Below are 24,129 nucleotides of genomic sequence, written 5' to 3' on the forward strand. Positions count from 1 at the left end.
ACCTTGGAATGTCTACTATCTAAAAAAAAAAAAAAGGTAATTTGGGAGGTATTTGTACTTTCCTGACTTGTTAGTGTCTCAACAAATGAGATTCGCCTGATGCACTGAAGGCATGATCGGATGTGATCAATTTTCCGTGATTGACACCATAGATTGTAGACTCTATAACTTTCACAAAGACCAAATAATATACACTAATTTGGGTTATTTTTACCAAAGATATGTAGCAGTATAAATTTTGTCCAAAATTTATGAAGGAAAAATTACTAATTAGCAAAATTTTATGACAAAGAAAAAGGCATTTTTTTTCCACAATATTTACGGTCTTTTTTTATTTATAGCGCAAAAAAATAAAAAAAACCACTAGTGATTTATTAAATACCACCAAAAGAAAGCGCTATTTGTGTGAAAAAAAGGACGCAAATTTCATATGGGTACAGTGTTGCATGACTGAGTAATTGTCTTTCAAAGTGAGAACGCTGAAAACTGGTCTGGGCAGGAAGGGGGTGTAAGTGCACTGTATTGAGGTGGTTAAGCTTTATCCTTTTTGACCATAGTCATATTTGCATTCAAATGTCTTTATTTTATCAGGTTTGCTTACAAAGATGAGTATGAAAAATTCAAACTATACCTAACCATGATCCTTCTGGTCTTGTCCTTTCTATGTCGCTTTATGCTGAATTCCAGGTGAGCTTAATATATTTTAATTTAATAAATGTCAAAATAACTAGTACTAGTGAGGATATTATTACCTGCAAATTGATCCTAATCAATTACTTGTATTGCTAGATCTGTTGCTTGATGTGTCACACGTGCTAAAAGTTACGGTCCATTTGGGTCAGCTTGCCCAAAATATTTCAATGTATGGTTGTTTCTGGTAGGCTGAGCCAAATACAACCATCTCCTTATTGATATCTCCACATTTGTTCTTGCATATGCCCTCATCCTGCTATCATAAGGGACTTCATTTTCTTTTTTTCTTTTTCTTTTTTTAATACACACACTAAACTAAAAACTACTAAAACTTCAGGTAAGGGTGGAGGGAGGAATATAAGAAGACCAAGATGATTTTAAGCTTGTTTAGGTCCGCTTGTGACTAAACCTCAGTTCCAATGGACTAATCCTTAAAGAGTAACTCCACTTTTGTTGAGAAAAAAACATTCCCCTCTGGGTGATCTATGTAAATTACAAGGATTTTAACAAACTTTGTTGCAGATTGTTTGGCTGTGTCTGTATGGAAAATTAATCTAGTGGGAGTGGTTTCATAGTTATCAATCAGCTGCTGCACCTGCAGAGCTCTAATAAGGAAAATTGCAAGGTCTGCAATTGTTTTCGAGGAACACTTTTTATTTATTACTATCAATGGTTGTCTCTGATCACCAGAAACTGTAAGGTTTGAAATGAGGTCTCATCATGAGTAACATCATCAGACGCCATCAAGATCTGTTTAAAAGGGGGGTGGCTGTACATGTTACATATAGTTACATAGTAGGTGAGGTTGAAAAAGACACAAGTCCATCAAGTCCAACCTATGTGTGTGATTATGTGTCAGTATTACATTGTATATCCCTGTATGTTACGGTCATTCAGGTGCTTATCTAATAGTTTCTTGATGGATGCTCCCCGCTGAGACCACCGCCTGTGGAAGGGAATTCCACATCCTTGCTGCTCTTACAGTAAAGAACCCTCTACGTAGTTTAAGGTTAAACCTCTTTTCTTCTAATTTTAATGAGTGGCTGCGAGTCTTGTTAAACTCTCTTCTGCAAAAAAGTTTTATTTCTATTGTAGGGTCACCTGTACGGCATTTGTATATCGAAATCATATCCCCTCTCAAGCGTCTCTTCTCCAGAGAGAATAAGTTCAGTGCTTGCAACCTTTCCTCATAACTAAGATCCTCCAAACCCTTTATTAGCTTTGTTGCCCTTCTTTGTACTCGCTCCATTTCCAGTACATCCTTCCTGGGGACTGGTGCCCAGAACTGGACAGCATACTCCAGGTGCGACCGGATCAGAGTCTTGTAGAATGGGAGAATTATCATTTTATCTCTGGAGGTGATCCCCTTTTTAATGCATGCCAATATTCTGTTTGCTTTGTTAGCAGCAGCTTGGCATTGCATGCCACTGCTGAGCCTATCATCTACTAGGACCCCCAGGTCCTTTTCCATTCTAGATTCCCCCAGAGGTTCTCCCCCCAGTGTATAGATTGCATTCATATTTTTGCCACCCAAATGCATTATTTTACATTTTTCTACATTGAACCTCATTTGCCATGTAGTCGCCCACCCCATTAATTTGTTCAGATCTTTTTGCAAGGTTTCCACATCCTGCGGAGAAGTTATTGCCCTGCTTAGCTTAGTATCGTTTGAAAATACCGAAATTGAACTGTTTATCCCATCCTCCAGGTCGTTTATGAACAAATTAAATAGGATTGGTCCCAGCACAGAACCCTGGGGGACCCCACTACCCACCCCTGACCATTCCGAGTACTCCCCATTTATCACCACCCTCTGAACTCGCCCTTGTAGCCAGTTTTCAATCCATGTACTCACCCTATGGTCCATGCCAATGGACCTTATTTTGTACAGTAAACGTTTATGGGGAACTGTGTCAAATGCTTTTGCAAAATCCAGATACACCACGTCTACGGGCCTTCCTTTATCTAGATGGCAACTCACCTCCTCATAGAAGGTTAATAGGTTGGTTTGGCAAGAACGATTCTTCATGAATCCATGCTGATTACTGCTAATGATACCGTTCTTATTACTAAAATCTTGTATATAGTCCCTTATCATCCCCTCCAAGAGTTTACATACTATTGATGTTAGGCTAACTGGTTTGTAATTCCCAGGGATGTATTTTGGGCCCTTTTTAAATATTGGTGCTACATTGGCTTTTCTCCAATCAGCTGGTACCATTCCAGTCAGTAGACTGTCTGTAAAAATTAGGAACAACGGTCTGGCAATCACTTGACTGAGTTCCCTAAGTACCCTCGGATGCAAGCTATCTGGTCCCGGTGATTTATTAATGTTACGTTTCTCAAGTCTAATCTTAATTCTGTCCTCTGTTAACCATGTGATTTTTTTTTTTTTTTTTCTTTTTCTTTCTTAATTGAAAATCGCTAGTTATTTAACAAATATGTTAGTCTGATTCTGATACTGCTGAGTACAAGCAATGTAGTGTGATGACCATAAGCAATGACCCCCTTGCTGCAATATGCATGTATTTGTTTTGTTTTTCAGGGTGGGTGATGCTGTATTTAACTTTTTATTGGTTTGGTATTACTGCACACTTACAATCCGTGAAAGCATTTTAATCAATAATGGTTCCAGGTTAGTGAAAATGGCCATTGTTTTCTTAAATATGTGTTTGTTTGCTTGTTTGTTTTTTTACCTGGATGCAGTGCAGCAGCCATACCACTTATTTTTAAAAAAGCCCCCTAATCTAGAACGATTCCTGTAAATCATCCAACCATTTTGACTGATATTCGGTGATGGCTCACCCTGATACTTGTCGTTTTGGCAACTGTTATGGGGGTAATGTGCAAGTTACCTTTTTTGATGACAGCGTAGTTATCCCCAAGTGTCTGCTTTTTGGGGCAAAAGAGGACATTTTCTAATTTAACTTTTGTCAGCAGGTTAACCTCTTGCCAGCTGCGTAACGAATATATGCGGTGGCAAGAAAGATGGGCTTTAATGCCCAGCCACCGCACATATGCAGCATGAGATCTTTGTTGTAAGATGCCTGACGAAGGGGTCCTGTGCGGCTCCGAAATGTTGCACTGGTCTGTGTTGTAATCATGCAATAAAATCCGTTTGGACGCTACCTTGTTGATCCATGGTGTGCTGGCAAATATCTACTTTGTGGTAAGAGGACGCTCACTGCATGCCCCCTCAGTACACTGGCCGAACTGTCACCGATAGTGCTCAGTCAGGCCTTCTGATAGGAAACCAGCAGGATGGGCTCCTAATCATGTGACAGCTGTAAGAACCATTCACAACGCCCACATGATACAGAAGCTGCACCACCTCCCAGGCGTTCTTTAAGTGGGCTTTAATGCCTGGGAGGTTTACATTTTAGGACCTGACGATAATTGTACATTTTATGATAGTTGGTTGCTGACAGACTGGCTTTTGGTTTCTCTTGGAGACTACAGTAAATGCTGTAAACAGCAGCCTTACAGTGCACTTGACATATGTCAAAATTGCATTATTAAAAAATCAAAAACACTCTGGTCATGAAAAGATACGTCAAAGGGGTCTGCATGTTAGAAGTCCAGTTTATACATGATGGACCTATGCCATCCTGCTGAGTGGAGGGTAGCAGAGCTTTGCGCTTCATTAGATATGTGAAGGCTTTATGTAAATTAATGTTCTACTATGTTTGTTTCTACAGAATTAAAGGCTGGTGGGTCCTAAACCATTATATATCCACCTTCCTCTCAGGTGTCATGTTAACCTGGTAAGTTCACATATCGCAGCCCTCTGGTAAACTGGATTTTGCCTTACACTTCAGAATGAAAAGCCAACCACTAGTATGTGCTTTAGGGATCATGCCTCAATATTTGAGTACACATGCAGTGATAGTTTACTCTAGGCTATGAGATTGATTTAATAAGGGCAAATATGCTGTGTACTGCAAGTGTAGTTGCTTTAAATCTGAGGGGGAGGCTCTGAAATGAGGGAAAGCTCTGCTGATTTCTATCATTCAATCGTGTACAAACAAAAATGCTGTTGTGTTTTGTTTTTTTTTTTTGTTTTTTTTTTTTTTCAGGTGAGTAGCCTTCCTGACAGTAATCCCGAGTGTGGCTCGGGGTTAAATTTCAGTCCCATTAGCGGTAACCCCAGAGCCACACTCGAGATTGCATTGCAGGATCCTGGTGCAGGTTACTTGCCTTATCTCCAGGATCCTGCGATGTCCCCCCACTGTGTCTGCAGGCTCTGTCTCCTCCGAAGCCTTTCTGTGCCGGGCTCCGTTCCCTGCGAGCGGCACGACGCACGGGGGTGGAGCCTGGCGGCAAATTCAATAAAATGTAAAAATCATAACACAGTACTGTAATCTTACAGATTACAGTATTGTATGAAATTATTTCACATCCCTTTTGTCCCCAGTGCTTTGGCCCATGCCGTGCATGCAGTTTTATATGATATATACTGTTCTTTCTGCCTGGAAACTGGAGATTGTCCATAGCAACCAAAAAGTGTCCCTTTAAATCAAAAGTGGCTTTAGATCAGCTAGAAAACAGCGATAGTAAATTAGAACACTTGCAGAATTGAGCGATAGTGAATCGTGGGGAAATTTATTTTATTATTATTATATTATTATTTTTTGTAATTATTTATTATATTATAATTTATGTTTTTGTGTTTCAAACTTCATCATACCCAGGATGTCTACTAGACTCTTGGTGGACAGATATAAGTGTGTTATTGTTAAGAATTACAGGCCTACAATATAAAACGCCATATTTCCATGCAAAATAATTGTACCGCTTTCAGCACCTAAAATCCGAAATAATCATACCGCCAGGGAGGTTAAGTATTCTTTGCAAAGTGAAGCTTCACCTCATTTACTAAACTCTGGAGCAACTGCGCTTGCAGTACCCAGTATATTTGCCTTTAGTAAATCAACCCCCATGCCTACTTCGTAGGCTGGTAGTCTGGATAGTTCTCCTTAGCAGACTTCCTCAAATGCCTGTTCTAACAGCTAGATAGATCATAAAAGTGTAGATTTCCTTTTAAATCCAAATAGCCCTATTCACACTATAAGGGTTTTAATGGCAGAAATGCCTGAGCTGCCATTGCTTACCTTTTCTAGAAATTGTTCGGTCTCTGTTCGCCTTATCTTTTGGCTTCACTAGTTAGCAAGGTTTTCACCCAGAACAAGTGTGCAGATTGAATATTGCAATTTCAATGGTTGCATACTTGTTTCTCCCGAAATGCCAGGCTAAGATTTTCTCAAATACTTTTTGCCATTCACTGCAAAATATAAGTCCGTTTATATTTTGGCATGGTGTTTTCAGGTTTGTCAAAAATGAAATGGCTCTGGAATATTAGTAGCAGCACTTTTTTACCAGTGCAAAAAAAAAAATTGAATTCTGTATAAAGCACGGAAATAGGTTTATAAGCATATGTGCTGAATTAAGAGCTCCAGTGTTGTTGGGTGAAGTGTTCTTGTGTACAAGTGCCACTGCACATCAAGAAAATTCTCCACTTTGCTTTCCAAATTCCTAGACTTTAGGGTCCTGGCACACTTGAGGTGACATTGAAAGGTGTCTGCATTTTATTAATAGTACTTTGACATTTTCTGCCAAAAGCCCTGCCTGCTAGCCGTTTTTGGCTTCCTGACTTAAGTTCTGCTTTAAAGCTAGGCTCACATCAATGCAGGTCGTGGTTGATGCATTTTTCTAGCACTTTTTTCGTTTTTGACATGTGTAGATGGATTTTGCTTATTTTTTTTTTTTTAATAAAAATATTCTAATAAGACAGTATGACAGTTCTGTTCAAAGTCGCATTTTAGGGTTAGAGCAGTAACTACCAGTGTCGCAACAGTCGCACTTGCGACCTGGCCCTGGCATTCCGCCACTGTCGGGGTGGGCGCCCCAGCAGGGTTGCTAGTCGCAGGGCTCTGACCTGAGAGCGTCTCTCTCATACAGCTCAGAGCTGGTGTTCTATCGAATACTGCCTCCCGTCCTCCCTCCCCCCCTCCATCCTCTCTCGCACCGGATGAGAGAGAAGACATCCGGTCTGCTCATTCTCCCCCTGACTCTCTCTCCTCCTATGTGTGCTCTGCGGGAAGTGTGAACTCCTTGGCTTCACACTTGACTTCCCGCAGAACGGGCGGCACTGATGATCAGGGTAAGAAAGGAAATGTGGGAGGAAAGGGCTGCCAATAACCAGCAAGTCTGTTTACATGTGATCAACTGATCACATGGTGAAGAGCTGCTGTGATTGTGCTGGATGCATTTCCCAGGAGACACGTGGGAGGCAGGATTCTGGAAGGATGTCCATCATGGATGCTCTCCCAAAATTGGAAACCTGGGGGCTTGGATGGTGATTATGGTTTGTTGCACCGGGGCCCTGAGGGTTCTAGTTGTGCGGCAGGGTTGGCAGTAATTACTAGGGTTAGAATGCTGACCCTAACCATTACCGCTAACCCAAACCTAACAATTACTGCTAACCCTAACTCTAACATGACTTTGGGCACATAAAGGTTCCTGCACTACTTTGATGGGACTTTGATGCTACTTGAGTGCCAGAGAGTGTAAAGTTCCATCAAAGTCATACTCCATGAACAGAACTGTCCTACTTTCCTATTAGCAAAAAAACCCCCCACAAAATGCACCAAAAATGCAACACTTGCGTTTTTGGTGTAGGTCCATTGAAGACTAGTACACGCAAAATGCAATCTGCTGCAGGAAGAAAAGTCCCTGACACTTTCCAAAAATTGCATCAGCTCAAAATGCACAGATGTGAACTAGATCCACAGGAAACCATGTTAAATGGACTGCAGTGCGTTTCTGCAAAAAACATTAAAACACATAGGTGTGAACCAAGGGTAATGGGTAGACATAGGCTGTTTTTGAAGTTCCCCAAATCTAACTGGCTTCCCACCCTTGTGATAAAATGGCAGTTCCTTTCAATAAATATGACTTAAAATACGAGGCAAATGAGGTAAAGATTTAAAATCTGTTTAAAATCTGTTAGATATTGTCAGTTTAAAAAAAAATGCTTTTGTTTTCTTTTAGGCCAGATGGATTAATGTACCAGATTTTCAGAAACCAATTCCTTTCATTTTCTATGTATCAAAGTAGGTATGATATTGGGTGTGTGTGTGTGTGTGTGTGTGTGTGTGTGTGTGTGTGTGTGTGTGTGTGTGTGTCTTTGTTTTGTCTGATTTGTTAAGTCTGTGTCAATATTTTTTTTTTTTTCTCTGAGCTGTTTTTGCTCCTGCAGGTTTTGTTCAGTTCTTGCAATACTACTACCAAAGTGGCTGTTTGTACAGACTACGGGCTCTTGGAGAGAGGCATAACATGGATCTTACTGTGGGTAGGTGGAAGAAACTACTGTGTTAACCAAATAACTTGGATCAATGTTGGTGGACAAGTAGACTTAAACTCAGAAAGTGAAGATTTGCTTTGGTATAGAGAACATCGGGCTGGAGTGGATGCAAGTTGGCACAACAGCACAGTTTTCAGTCTCTACATTTTTATTAAACAGTCTGTATAAAATGGTTACAGTTTGTTTTGTATGTCTGAAGTCTTGATAACCAGGCAGTCAGTCCATGTAAAATCAGAGAAGACAGGATTTAAACAGCCTTTTTACACAATGCAGAGGATAAACCCCTTAGGTTTCGCAGTGAGTATAACAAGCACCCTTTACTGCATATACATATTGATTTTACTGTTGGTTTAGTAACACTTTAAGGGAAAATCTTCCCCTGTGATAAAGCCCCCTAAAATTACAATAGTAACTCATTCAGTTTAAACGCTTGCGGAACGCCCCACGTACATTTACTGCGGCAGGGCAGCCACTCTGTGCCAGATCAGGCACCTAGTAAGTGGTCTGACACTTCTGGGTCTGGGGTGCACGCTGCCGGAGACACCCCCCTCGCTGTGATTGAGCCCAGCGGCGCGTACCGCGGACTCGATGTCCGCCGATTACCCAGTACAGAGGCAGAACGACAATGCTTATGTAAACAAGGCAGATTGTCATTCTGTCAGAGGGGGAGGTACTGATCTTTTGTTTCTGCTAAGCAGGAACACAGACCTTTGCCATCCACTAGTCAAAGCACCTCCTCCACAGATAGTAAGCTTAACTTAGGCACACATTTAACCCTTTGACTGCCCCTGAGGTTAACCCCTTCCCTGCCAGTGTCATTAGTACAGTGACCGTGCATATTTTTAGCCCTGATCACTGTATTAGTGTCACTAGTCCCCAGAAAGTGTCAGGTGTCCAATTTGTCCGCAATCCCGCTATAAGTCGCTGATTGCTGCCATTACTAGTAGAAAAAAAAATATCCCATAGTTTGTAAACGCTCTAACTTTTGCACAAACCAAACCATAAACGAAAATATGTAGAATACATATTGCCGTAAATTGATGAAGAAATTCGATATTTTTTTTTTTTTTTTTAATTGGGTATCTTTTACAGTGGTAAATATATAGCAGTAAATTATAAAAAAAAAATGTTTGCATAAAAACTGCAGAGGTGATCAAATACCACCAAAAGAAAGCTCTATTTGTGGGAGAAAAAGGCCAAAAATTTTATTTGGGTACAGTGTCGCACGATTGTGAAGTTGTCAGTTTAAACTAACGCAGTGCCATATCGCAAAAAATGGCCTGGTCATGAAGGGGGATAAACCTTCTAGAGCTGAAGTGATTAAAATAGAAATGAATGGCAAAACCATTTGTGTATAGATAGAAAAACATTGTGTGTGTATGTATGTATGTATGTGTGTGTATATATGTATATGTGACCACATGACCTCTTCTCTCAGCTGCATAAGGGGCTTAGTGAGGTGGGGGAGAAGAATGCAGTGGTCATGTCAGCAGAAGTCAGAGAAACAGCAGTGCACAGATCTTCCCAGTGATGAGTTGTGCAGTGGGGTGTGTCAGCACAAGTCTGACCAATGGAGTACAGGCAGACTGTGCTCCCAAGTAGAATGCAAAGAAGAAAACCGACCACACTGGGATAGATGTGCTTACGTGGCCTGGTGTGGTTGATATAGGAAAGTATGGGACTGGCAGGATCACCAGTATTTCACACAAAGGAAGCAATGCAAAGAGTAGAGGACACTTTTTGATACAAGTACATGTTGACATGAATATAAAATGTTGGGGTAACATACACTGTGTTGGAGCTCATTCACACCAATGAGCCACACGGCAGCAAGCTAATTGCATGGCATTTGTGTGTGCTGAGACAATGCTGATGAACAAGTATCGGCGCTTCCTACTGATTTACTTTTTTCCACATAACTTTATTTAAATGTTACTGTATTCAATACAGTTCTATTCACCGCAGTGGCGTTGCAACCTGCTGTGCCAAGATGAAGTACTTCAGCACACACTACAGCAAATCTGTGATGGGGACTGACACCATTAGAAACGAGGCATGTTGTCTTGTCTATGCTTTGGGGCTGCACGTGAAATAGCTGCCTACTTGGCTCTAACGCATTTGGTGTGAACAAGCCCATTGTTTAGTTCAGTGATAGATTGACATTATGCTAAAGAAGGTTTCTGCTGTATTTCTGATGTACTGACTATGTTTCCAGAGGGCTTTCAGTCCTGGATGTGGAGAGGATTGACCTTCCTTCTGCCATTTCTTTTCTTTGGTCAGGTATGTATAGCAATGGACTGTGCATTTTTTGGCTCCATCTAATGCAGTGGTTCTCAACCCCTCTAGTGCCGTAACCCCTCGATAAAATTTGCCAAGTTGTGGGGCCCCCCTAATAGTAAAATTATTTTCGTAGCGTGGGTTGTCAGCACCCAAGGTAAGACAAGTAATTTGTGCCCCTAACCCACGGATATTTAACGCTCCCTGAGTCCCTTCCATTCGTACAATAAAACCCCTTATGGTACATTTTAGAATGTACCACTCTTTCTCTTTGTTCTCCTTTCTTTCCTCTTTATCTCTCTCTATCCTAATTTCGTTTTTTTTCCCCACATCCCTCTCTCTAGCCATCTTTCTTGTTCTTTCTCTTTTTCTTTCTCTCCCTTTTTCTTTGTTCCTCCCCCTCTTTTCCTCCCCCTTCCATGTATTCTCTATTTTTATTCCTTCTCTTACTCCTTGGTGGGGGGGGGAATGGAATGAGTGGCAGTGCTGGCTGGAAGTTGGGATGATTGGCAGTGCTGGGGGGAGTTCTGATCATCTAACTTCAGCCTTGATCGAGGTCATCTGCTAATCTGAGAACTGCAGTGGGGACTTTAAATGGCAACTATAATCACAGGTAGTGTTACTCACTGTGTCTCCGGCTTCGCTGTGTCTCCGACTTTGTGGTGTCTCGTAGCAGTGACACCGATGCCGAAATCAGAAGATAGGGTCTCCTCCAGCCCCTCCCACTTCACATTCCTCACCAGTCAGCTGACCTCTAGTCTCTGGCCCCCCAGCCATGCCGTGAACTGAATAGGTGGCTGCGAAGGGGCTGAGTGAGCGGCCACGGGCACCAGGAACAACCCAGCTGGGTGGCCGTGAAAAGGCTGGGACAGCAGTGTGGGCTTCAAGAACAGCCCAGGATTCGGTGACCCCTGGCAAATCGTCATTCGACCCCTGAGGGGGTCCCGACCCCAGGTTGAGAACCACTGATCTAATCTGTAATATTGAACACAGCAGCGCAAACTTTGTGAGTTTAGTCTGAGCTGTTGTAAAAGTGTTATTTTTTGTATTTTAGTTCTGGCAGCTCTATAATGCCATCACGCTCTTCCAACTAGCCAGGCATCCAGAGTGCAAGGAATGGCAGGTAATGTACAATATATTGGCTTTTTTGTACCCAAAGGTTTTAAAATTGCATGTTCTGTATATCTCTGTCCCCACTTTTATTAATGTAATATTGTGTTACAAAATGAAATACAGCGATAATGCCCCACAAAGGGCATCATCTGGTACTCAAAATTGCTTGCAAAAAACTACCAAAGACTCAAAACTACATTATGCTGTATAGTAAATAACTTGTATAATACAAACCGTTGAGGTACGTAAATGCAAAAATCACACGTTAATACTGAAACCTAAAAAAAACTTCTACCTATAAGTACCCTGGGGAATATAAACTTGATCAAGATCTCACATAAGTGCAACAACCATTGATTTCCTCATTAAAAAATCAGTATAGGTACAGTATCATAAATTCATACTTTGTATCCACTCTCTTATGAATCTGAGACTTACAAAGCAACGGGTAATAGAAGTTACCGAACCACAATTTGGAAAATTAAGCCATGTACAGTGGGTATAAAATCACATTTTGTTGCTCTGCAGCCCGAAATGAAGACACAGTTTTTTTGTTTTATCCAGCTGTATAAATGCAATGTATAACATCCAAGTGAAGGATATATAACGCCAACATGTCAGAAAAAAACAAACACAAAACAGAATCAAAGTTGGGAAAAGGATCACCCCCCCTCCTAAAAATGACTTGTAAACTCAATCAGATGTAGCTAATCACATTCTCAATAGCACACAAAGCCATGTGAGTTTCAACTGTGATCAGCTGTGGTCATTTTGATTAGCTCAGCATGAAAAGAGCTTTCCTGGAGCATTTCAGTTCCTGGTAGTGCAACTGAAGCAAACAATCAACTATGGGTGGCAAGGCACTCTCCAAAGATCTTTTGGGACAAAGTTGTGGACAGGCACAAGTCAGGAGATGGATACAAAAAAAAAAAAATCAAAGGCTTTATTAGTGCCTAGAAGCACCGTGAAGTGTATTAAGAAGTGGAAGGTATTTTGTACAACACATGCCCTCCCTGGATCAGGACATTCCTCCAAACTGGATGAAAGAGCCAGGAGGAAACTGGTCAGAGAGGCTACCAAGAGGCCTACGGCAACTCTGAAGAAGTTGCAGGAATTTATGACAAAGTGGTCATTGTGTGCATGTGACAACAATATAACAAATTGTCCACAAATGTGGCTTGTATGGGAGGGTTAGAAAGATAAGGATATGCAGCGCTGACAAATCTAATTAAAATCAAATGAAGGCAAACTGCAAGCTGACACTCAAGGTCTAACTCAAACAAAATACCTCAAATACACATTTAAAATAGAACAGTGCTGCGCAATTCATAAAAGTAATGCTATATAAAATTGCTACATAGAAAATATATCTGAGAGTCCCAAAATGCGTGCAAGTGACAACAGCACAAATCTCAAATACGTGCGCTGAGAAACACACACTGAAATGATTCATGAGTCCAGCGAAAGTAATCCTTCCACCACAGGAAACAGATGGCCTCTCACCTCATCAATTCGACCTGAAACAGGTCACATAGCAATAAACAGATCACAAGGCAGAGAAGGTTCCCACTCTGAATAGCGTCCTCAGGTCCTCAAATCCACACTCAATAGATTCAACCATATAAATGAAGAAGAGGAGAATGATCTAGTGCTCACTGTTTAAAATCATTTATTGTTAAAGTGAAGAAACACACTTACATTCGGCCGCACTCAGACCCGAGTGCCGGCGCAGAAACGAAAGATGTAAACAAAACCAAGAAGATGGCCGCGGGTGTCATCATACATGACTCCTGACCCCTGTACGCGTTACGTCCGTGGGTGGGACTTCATCAGCACGAGGTAGGATACAAGTAGACGGCCGGCTTAGTGTATATGTAGTCACGGTAACCACCAATTAGCGAATCAGGCTGGAGAATACAGCGGCTGAATCACAGCTAATATTACATAAAGAATACTTTATTAAAACCCGTAGAGCCGCTAAATGGAACAGACAAAGATATATATATATATATATATATATATATATATATATATATATATATATATATATATATATAAAGTGCATAACATCCCATAAATTTTATCAATGAGGTTGGTGCGCATTTCAGAATTACATATAGGGAACTAATAGATCCTCATATATTCATAAAAGGAAAAAAATTTAAAAATCGCCCCATCACTATTCTTATAGAAAAGAAAAATAAAATTAAAGGAGCACTCTACTGAAAATATTACATAAAAAATGAATTAAAAAAATGACATCAGTCCACGACCATCTTGTTGTTTCCACAATTGAACAGTAACCATATTATAAAATGTAATCATAAAATACACATATTACACAATAGTAAATAATAATAAAATACACAGAATAAATTCTTATCTATTGGAAATTAAAATAATTCAGATCAAAATCCGCATTCATCCCTGCAGGCGACATTACCTTAGTCTCAAAAATCCAGAAGGATTCTCTGCGACTAAGCTGGTGGATATAATGACCACCTCTCCAGTGTCTAGGGACCTTCTCGATACCCCAGAACTTCAGACATCTAGGGTCCCTTTGGTGACACATTCTTAAATGCCTGGCTACACTATGGGTTTTTACTGCCCTTTTAATATTACTAATATGTTGTACAATATGTTGTACGTGTAGTGCTCTTGAGGTGCGACCAACATACTGTAAACCGCAGTCACACTCAAGCATATACACCACACCAACTGATGCACATGTAATCAGGCTTTTAACCTGATATTGCTTGTGTGTAACGGTGGAGATAACATCAAAAAACGAAAGGATTTTATTACTGGCATTCTTATGCCCCATACACACGGTCGGACATTGATCGGACATTCCGACAACAATCCTAGGATTTTTTCCAACAGATGTTGGCTCAAACTTGTCTTGCATACACACGGTCACACAAAGTTGTCGGAAAATCCGATCATTCTGAACGCGGTGACATAAAACACGTACGTCGGGACTATAAACGGGGCAGTAGCCAATAGCTTTCATCTCTTTCTTTATTCTGAGCATGTGTGGCACTTTGTGTGTCGGATTTGTGTACACACGATCAGAAATTCTGACAACGGATTTTGTTGTCGGAAAATTTTATAGCCTGCTCTCAAACTTTGTGTGTCGGAAAATGTGTGATGGAGCCTACACACGGTCGGAATTTCCGACAACAAGGTCCTATCACACATTTTCCGTTGGAAAATCTGACCGTGTGTACAGGGCATTACAGGTGGCACACATGCATAAAAGCCAGACAAAAAGCTTAACAGACTATTAGCTGTTATTTTGGGCAGATCTATAACTCCAGGTGCCAAACGATCGCGAGGTGAAGGTGCTTTGCAGAAAATAAACTCAGGTCGACTCGGAAGTACTGTACCAAGAATCCGGTCATACTTCAGAATCGGCCAATGCTTGGCTATAATTTTTTTCTAATCCTGCAGTACCATCCAGGGCATCAGGACTCACAGTCCTATCAGCCACTATAGTACTTCTATCAATGAGCCTCACTCTCTCAATTTCTGAATTGATTGAAGACTGTGTATATCCTTTCTGCCTAAAACGAGTTGCTAAAAACTCATCCTCCGACGTACAGTTACGTCGGAGCCGGATGAATTGTCCTCTAGGGATATTACATAACCACGACCTATGATGACAACTGTTTAGAGGAATGTATGCATTACGATCAGTTACTTTAAAATGGTTTCTAGTTTGAAAACAGTCATCACTCTTAAAAATTTCCAAATCTAAAAACGTAACGTGCTGTTGATTGATATTCCAGGTGAACTTAATATTTTTGGTGTTATTAAGTTTATTCATAAATGACTGTAAACTAAGCATATCGCCTTCCCAGACCATCACTGAATCATCTATATACCTCTTGTAGCAAGACAATTGAGATGGACGATCATGAAATACAACTTATTCCTCCCAGTGGGCCAAAAAAAGATTGGCCACACTGGGAGCAAAACGTGCGCCCATTGCTACACCGCGTATCTGTAAATAATACTCCCTATTAAACCAGAAATAGTTATTCAATAAACAAAACTTAAGACTTTTTAACAGGAATTGAACATGATCTCCAGAAAGATCTCTTGCTGCTAGAGCCCATTCTACCGAAGATAATGCTTCCTCATGATTAATTATAGTATACAATGACCCTATATCTGCAATTATCAAAAAGCTAGTCGGAGTACACGGAAGGGTATCTAGAATTTGGATGATCTGCTTGGTATCTCGCAAATAAGCATTCCTTTTAATAACAAGAGGCTGAAGAAAAAAATCCAAATATTGACCTAACCGTGAGGTCACGGAGTCTATTCCATTCACAATTGGACGTCCGGGGGGTTGTTCTGGATTTTTATGCATTTTGGGTAAAAAGTAAATGATTGGAGTCCTACAGTAAAAAGGAACAGTCATTTATGAATAAACTTAATAATAACACCAAAAATATTAAGCTCACCTTCAATATCGATCAACAGCAGAATACGTTTTTAGATTTGGAAATTTTTAAAAGTGATGACTGTTTTCAGACTAGAAACCATTTTAAAGCAACTGATCGTAATGCATGCATTCCTCTAAACAGTGGTCATCATGTGTCGTGGTTATGTAATATCCCTAGAGGACAATTCATCCGGCTCCGACGTAACTATCGCCCCCATCCGACGTAAGGATGAGTTTTTATCTCAGTCTCAGGTTTTAGCAACTCGTTTTAGGCAGAAAGGATATGCACAGTCTTCGATCAATTCAAAAATTGAGAGAGTCAGGCTCATTGATAGAAGTACTATAGTGGTTGATAAGACTGTGAGTCCTGATGTCCAGGATGGTACAGCAGGATTCAAAATTGTGATAGATTATAGTATCCAGTACAAGAAGTTCGAAGAAATTATAGCCAAGCATTGGCCGATTTCTGAAGTATGACCGGATTCTCGGTACAGTACTTCCGAGTCGACCTGAGTTTATTTACCGCAAAGCACCTTCATTTCGCAATCATTTGGCACCTGGAGTTATAGATCCGCCCAAAATAACAGCTAATCGTCTGTTCAGCTTTTTGTCTGGCTTTTATGCATGTGGCAGGTGTGCCACCTGTAAGAATGCCAGTAATAAAATCCTTTCGTTTTTTGATATTATCTCCACCGTTACAAACAAGCAATATCAGGTTAAAAACCTCATTACATGTGCATCAGTTGGTGTGGTGTATATGCTTGAGTGTGACTGCGGTTTACAGTATGTTGGTCGCACCTCAAGAGCACTACACGTACGGGTGGGTGAACATATTAGTAATATTAAAAGGGGAGTAAAAACCCATAGTGTATCCAGACATTTTAGAATGTGTCACCAAAGGGACCCTAAATGTCTGAAGTTCTGGGGTATTGAGAAGGTCCCTAGACACTGGAGAGGTGGTCATTATATCCGCCAGCATTGTCGCAGAGAATCCTTCTGGATTTTTGAGACTAAGGTAATGTCGCCTGCAGGGATGAATGCGGATTTTGATCTGAATTGTTTTATCTCCAATAGATAAGAATTTTATTCTGTGTATTTTATTATTATTTACTATTTTGTAATATGTGTATTTTATGATTATTTTATGATTACATTTTATAATATGGTTACTGTTCAACTGTGGAAACAACAAGATGGTCGTGGACTGATATCATTTTTTAATTCATTTTTTATGTAATATTTTCAGTAGAGTGCTCCTTTAATTTTATTTTTCTTTTCTATAAGAATAGTGATGGGGGCAATTTTTTTTTTTTCCTTTTATGAATATATGAGGATCTATTAGTTCCCTATATGTAATTCTGAAATTAACGCCAACCTCATTGATAAAATTTATGGGATGTTATGCACTTTATATATATCTTTGTCCGTTCCATTTAGCGGCTCTACAGGTTTTAATAAAGTATTCTTTATGTAATATTAGCTGTGATTCGGCCGCTGTATTCTCCAGCCTGATTCGCTAATTGGTGGTTACCATGACTACATATACACTAAGCGGGCCGTCTACTTGTATCCTACCTCGCGCTGATGAAGTCCCGCCCACGGACGTAACTTGTACAGGGGTCAGGAGTCACGTATGATGTCACCCGCGGCCATATTGTTGGTTTTGTTTCTGCGCCGGCACTCGGGTCTGAGTGCGGCCGAATGTAAGTGTGTTTCTTTACTTTAACAATAAATGATTTTAAACAGTGAGCACTAGATCATTCTCCTCTGCTTAATTTATATGGTTGAATCTATTGAGTGTGGATTTGAGGACCCGAGGACGCTATTCAGAGTGGGAACCTTCTCTGCCTTGTGATCTGTTTATTGCTATGTGACCTGTTTCAGGTCGAATTGATGAGGTGAGAGGCCATCTGTTTCCTGTGGTGGAAGGATTACTTTCGCTGGACTCATCATTTCAGTGTGTGTTTCTCGGCGCACGTATTTGAGATTTGTGCTGTTGTCACTTGCATGCATTTTGGGACTCTCAGATATATTTTCTATGTAGCAATTTTATATAGCATTACTTTTATGAATTGCGCAGCACTGTTCTATTTTAAATGTGTATTTGAGGTATTTTGTTTGAGTTAGACCTTGAGTGTCAGCTTGCAGTTTGCCTTCATTTGATTTTAATTATATTTGTCAGCGCTGCATATCCTTATCTTTCTAACCCTCCCATACAAGCCACATTTGTGGACAATTTGTTATATTGTTGTCACATGCACACAATGACCACTTTGTCATAAATTCCTGCAACTTCTTCAGAGTTGCCGTAGGCCTCTTGGTAGCCTCTCTGACCAGTTTCCTCCTGGCTCTTTCATCCAGTTTGGAGGAATGTCCTGATCCAGGGAGGGCATGTGTTGTACAAAATACCTTCCACTTCTTAATACACTTCACGGTGCTTCTAGGCACTAATAAAGCCTTTTGATTTTTTTTTTTTTGCATCCATCTCCTGACTTGTGCCTGTCCACAACTTTGTTCCAAAAGATCTTTGGACAGTGCCTTGCCACCCATAGTTGATTGCTTCAGTTGCACTACCAGGAACTGAAATGCTCTTTTCATGCTGAGCTAATCAAAATGACCACAGCTGATCACAGTTGAAACTCACATGGCTTTGTGTGCTATTGAGAATGTGATTAGCTACATTTGATTGAGTTTACAAGTCATTTTTAGGAGGGGGGGTGATCCTTTTCCCAACTTTGATTCTGTTTTGTTTTTGTTTTTTTTCTGACATGTTGGCGTTATATATCCTTCACTTGGATGTTATACATTGCATTTATACAGCTGAATAAAACAAAAAAACTGTCTTCATTTCGGGCTGCAGAGCAACAAAATGTGATTTTATACCCACTGTACATGGCTTATTTTTCCAAATTGTGGTTCGGTAACTTCTATTACCCGTTGCTTTGTAAGTCTCAGATTCATAAGAGAGTGGATACAAAGTATGAATTTATGATACTGTACCTATACTGTTTCCTGTGGTGGAGGGATTACTGTCACTGCACTCATGATTTCAGTGTGTGTTTCTCACTGCACCTATTTGAGATTTGTGCTGTTGTCACTTGCACGCATTTTGGGACTCTCAGATATATTTTCTATGTAGCAATTTTATATAGCATTACTTTTATGATTTGCACAGCATTGTATGGGAGGGTTGCAAGAAAAAAGCCACTCAAGAAAGGCCACATGCAGTCATGACTGAGCTTTGTTAAAACTCACCTTGAACATTGTGAGGCCACATGGAAAAAGGTGTTATGGTCAGGTGAGACTAAAATGGTATTATTTGGCCTCAACACCAAACGATATGTCTGGGTGGAAATCCAATACAGCTCACCATCCAAATAACACCATTTCTACAGTAGGAGGTGGTAATATCCTGGTATGAGGGTGTTTCTCTGCAGCAGGGACTGGAGTGCTTGTTGGGATAGAAGGAAAAATGGATGGGGCAAAATACTGTCAAATTCTTGAGGAAAATCTGCTGCCCTCTGCCAGAAAGTTGTCAATGGGAAGAAGGTTTACCTTCCAACATGACAATGACCCAAAGCACACAGCAAAAATGACAACACAGTGGTTGAAGGAGAAAAAAAGGTGAATGTCCTGGCATGGCCTAGTCAGAGCCCATTGAAAATGTGTGGAATGACTTGACTTGAAGACTGCAGTCCACAAGCAGTCACCATCAAATTTAACTGAACTTGAGCAGTTCTGCAAAGAAGAGTGGGCAAATATTGCAATGTCCTAGATGCGCAAAGGTATTCGAGACCTACCTCAAGAGACTAAAGGCTGTAATTAAAGTAAAAGGTGGTTCAACAAATTACTAACACAAGGGAGTTATCCTTTTTTCCAACTTGGTGATTCTGTTTCCGAATTTTGTTTATTTTTTTCTGATTTATTTTGTTGTTATATCTTTCACTTGGATGTTTATAAGTTGCACTGAATAAATACAGCTGGATAAAACAAAAAACTGCATCTGTCTTCATTCCAGGCTGAAAAGCAACAAAATGTAATTATTTTAAAGGAGGGTGATTCTTTTCTATACCCATTGTGTTATACAGTCTGACTCAATTGAAATTTCATTTGGAGCAGCCTTCATTGTTTCTATGTTCTACAGTTCCTTTTTTTAGCCCAGTCCAGTCACTTGATCCTGCAGCGCTAGCTCCCCCATGTAAGGGAGTGCTCAACAACATGTGTGAATTACGAGGACTATGAAGTCACTTATAGAATCCTATGGTCCAGCCATTGTCAGCACTCCCTCCTCTCCTGCAGCAGCTGCTCACTGACACAGGGGAGTTGGAGCTGCAGGATCGCCTGACTGCACCAGAGTGGACTAAAAATAGGTATGGGGGATAGGTAGGAGGAAGGGAAGAATATTTTTAAGAATATAGTCTTAGGCTTTTCTGCTTTAAACCCTAAGTTCTATGTTTAGCTAAAACTGAAAAATCTGCACAAGGGATATAATTTACAGTTAGTGTGATGTGTCCCTTGTCCTGACTTTTCCGCTTTTAGTATAAATCTTCATCTGTCCTACTTAACCCCCAGTAAAATAGGGGTTAATACGGTTAAGGGGCTGCCAGGGGCTCTCATCAAGAGGCCCCAACAATGCCTGTCCTTTCTTGCCATATCTGCTGTGTATAGAAACAGTAATACATCTTCTATGAATGACACAGGATCTCTGAATGGGGAGGGCAGATGATTGATAGCTCTGCCCCCCCCCCATTCATAGATCCTGTGCCATTCAAAGAAGATGTAGTAAGTTAGGACAGATGAAGATTTCTACTGAAAGCAGAAAAGTAAGAACAAGGGACACGTCATACTAACTGTAAGCTATATCCCTTGTGTTGATTTTCTGTTTTTAGTTTTGGGCTTTAGGTTGAATGCAGTTAAGTCCGTAATAAACGCACTTACCATTGGGGGCGATAGTTGAACAATGGGTTAGTAGCTGCATTATGGTTTGGTCAATTTTCCACCTGGCTCAGTCGTTTTTTAAATTGACTTTTGTCAACTTGCAGGGCCACCTATGGCTTGTATTTCCACCTATATAGCTGGAATTGCAAAGATGTTGAGTTATGGCCAGCCTTTGACTGTCTGTATTCGCGAACATTAGGACATTCAGAGCAGGAAATCTCTTGATTGTTGGAGATTGCTTTATATTTGCCACACGTGGCTGTGCTGAACATGCAGGCTTATTTCAACGAAGAGAAATGACATGTGATTTATGAATGGAGGGGGCAGACCTTTTAATCATACACCATACACCTCCATTCATAAATCTCTGTTTCATTCATAGAAGCTGAATGGGTAAATATTTACCTTTCCAATTACCAAATGTTGCTCCAATGTGTATCCCATTACCTGCAAGTAGCTGTTTGTTAAAAATTAATCCTGCAATTACTCCTTCACAGCTGCCGAATAGTGTCCAGGCTTTCTTCTGCTGTGAAGGTTAATTGCAGCCGCTGCTATTGAAAAAAAAATTGTGCCCGCCCCCTTCTGCCCTCTCTGCCATTCACAGGACTCCTACTATTATTTTCCAGTAAAACAATGCGTTCTTTGAATGGAGGAAGAGCAGTTGGATGACAGGGTCTCCTCCACACATTGTGGGAGTATAGCAATATCAGCAATATGAATACCAGTGAGGACAGAAGGGAGCAGGCGAGCGGCGCTACTTTTCTTGGTAGCAGTGGCTGCTGTTAAACTTTACAATGCTGGAAGACAGCCAATCAGGACAATATCCATTGACTACGAAGGAGATGCTGCTGGGGTGATTTTTTACCAGAAGCAGCAGCTTGCAGGTAATGGGATTCACAACAATACACATTACTAATGTGTTTGGTGCTGTATCAGAAAACCATATATAATAGACTTCTGCTTTAAGCACAAAAACAAGGGGGGAAGAATTGGCACAAGGATGCAAGTACTAATGAGCCTGGGGTTCTCAAATTAGAATCAATCATGATCAAATAAAAAAAAAGTCCAAAGTGTTCATCTACAGTTCATACATAGGCTTGCTTGAGTGGCAGCTCGGTAAAAAGCAGCTTAGGGAGTGACTGAGGAGAAAGCACAAGCACCAGCCTAAGTGTAGTATGTGTGGATGTTTAATAAAATTAGAAAAACTAGTACTCAAAGGTAAATCAAAAAGGGCATTGAGCACTTGGGTGTATCAACCTCATCAGAGCGGGGTGTCAGGGTGGCCTCTGCTGTTGATGTACTCTGGAGCAGTGTTTCTCAACTCCAGTCCTCAAGGCGCCCCAACAGGTCATGTGTTCAGGCTTTTCATTTTTTCGCACAGGCGATTAGATCAGTTTCACTGCCTTAGTAATTACCACAGCCGTTTCACCTGAGGGAAATCCTGAAATTATGACCTGTTGGCGCGCCTTGAGTTGAGAAACCTTGCTCTGGAGGATGGTGCCGGTGGATTTCCGACGCTTCCTGGAGCTATCGGAATCCACCGGCGCCATCCATCAGAGTTTTTCTAATTATATTAAACATTCATACATACTTAGATTGGTGCTTGTGCTTTCTCCTCAGTCGCTTTCTGCTTTAAGCAGACTGTGTTTGCTATTACCGGGACCTTGTTAAATAACAGTCATTTTTGGAAGTATTCATACAGTGATCCATCTGATCCAAACAGTTCACAAGTTTTATTTGGGGGGGGGGGGTTCCCCTTTCAACTGTAATCCTTGCCTCACTAAAATTAAAACCCAGTTTGAGATTTTTGTGACATATTATTATATTGTTTTTTCCTTTTTTTTTTTTTTCTTCAAAATAAATCATTTGTTTTTTCTTTGTAGGTAATAATGTGTGGTCTCCCTTTTCTTGTACATTTCTTGGGAAATTTCTTCACAACTCTGCGAGTCGTCCACCAGAAATTTCAGAAACAAACTGAAGAGCATAAGGACAAGTGAATTAGCTGCATGTCACTTATGATGTTTAGTTGTACTGTTATTTGGGAAATTGTATGATGACTGACGGCCTGAAATTTTTCCCTTTTTAAACCCAACACTTCACTTTTTTTTTTTACGTAAAGGGTAAACTGTATAAAAGACTTTGAGAGGTGCAGATTCTAAAGTGGCTCTGTTGCTACATTGCTAAAAAGACCAGCCCGCAAAAAAAAGCATTGGTATCTTGTCTGCACCACCAAGCTCTGCTCTCTTTAAATTGCTGAAAAATGTTCTACATTCGCAACTTCTGTGTGTGTCAGATACCACACCCCCATTCATGCCGTACGTTCCTTTAGCTGGCCCTATGTCACAGCTGTATCCTGTAGTGACGTAGGTGGTTTGGTAGATGTGCATAAAAACTGCAGGGGACCAGGAATCCCACACTCCAGAAGTATTCCAGATGCTGAAGACAGCAGAATTCAGTGGTGGAGTTCAAGGGAGGGTTAGGTATTAGATATTGTTAGATGTTGTCATTTCCAGGGTTTGCTCAGAACTCATGTATATATGACCAATAACTATGCCCTGTAGGCACATGGATATAAAAACAAACCCGTACATCACAGAGAACTCAATAGTATTGTATTTGTATGTAAAGAGCTTGCAGTTTTTTTAGTCTCATAACTCTGAACTCTCCTTATGAACATTTGGTGGTCTGCCCTGATCACTGACCTGTTGTTCATCTGCCGTCCTTGTGGAAATTATCTCATTGTTTTACAATCGTTTCTTTGTATAAATCCAAAGTATAATAAACTTTCAACAAAGGATTTACTGTGTCCTTTTTTTTTTTTTTTTTTTTTTATTATTATGTTAAATGTTGCAATGTCAAAAAAATAAAAATGCAACATTTTTAGACTCCATTTTATATTTTTTTCTGTGTTCTAGGTAGCTTTGCTGTACTTTGCACCTTAACTTTACTGCACAACAGGAAGCATGAACTATATTAAATGTTGTAGTGCACATCCCCCTACAGTTAATGAAAGATTTTGATGGACAGCAATGGTCATATTTATGAGGGGTGTTCAAATCAAACCGGGATTTTTAATTTTACAGGTATAAAAAGTGATGCTAGTGGCAATACTACACACAGTAGTAAGTGGCAAGTGTGTCCTATTACTGATAGGCGGCACACGTGTCTCCGACCAGTCCAGAGACCGTTAAGCAAGATGGTAGACAACAGTTTTGGTGCCTGCATAGGACAGTGTGTGGTGGTGATGATGATGATGATGATGATGATGGTCTTGTGAATAAAGGCGTAAAAC

At 40.4% G+C, this 24,129-nt stretch overlaps 1 protein-coding gene across 1 annotated transcript in view; it reads left to right on the top strand.

Moving 5' to 3' along the window:
• The window catches only part of TMEM120A (transmembrane protein 120A), a 50,788-nt gene extending 27,154 nt beyond the window's left edge, over window positions 1-23,634 (top strand). The window contains exons 5-12 of the mRNA XM_073615208.1: window positions 592-687; window positions 3,239-3,328; window positions 4,392-4,457; window positions 7,744-7,805; window positions 7,952-8,044; window positions 10,272-10,336; window positions 11,388-11,456; window positions 22,721-23,634. Of these exons, the coding sequence (XP_073471309.1) occupies window positions 592-687; window positions 3,239-3,328; window positions 4,392-4,457; window positions 7,744-7,805; window positions 7,952-8,044; window positions 10,272-10,336; window positions 11,388-11,456; window positions 22,721-22,834 (655 nt within the window). The 3' untranslated portion in view covers window positions 22,835-23,634. The remainder of the gene's footprint in view (window positions 1-591; window positions 688-3,238; window positions 3,329-4,391; window positions 4,458-7,743; window positions 7,806-7,951; window positions 8,045-10,271; window positions 10,337-11,387; window positions 11,457-22,720) is intronic.
• Window positions 23,635-24,129: the final 495 nt, after the last annotated feature.

Source organism: Aquarana catesbeiana, linkage group LG02 (genome assembly GCF_042186555.1).
Source record: "Aquarana catesbeiana isolate 2022-GZ linkage group LG02, ASM4218655v1, whole genome shotgun sequence".
Lineage (NCBI taxonomy): Eukaryota > Metazoa > Chordata > Amphibia > Anura > Ranidae > Aquarana > Aquarana catesbeiana.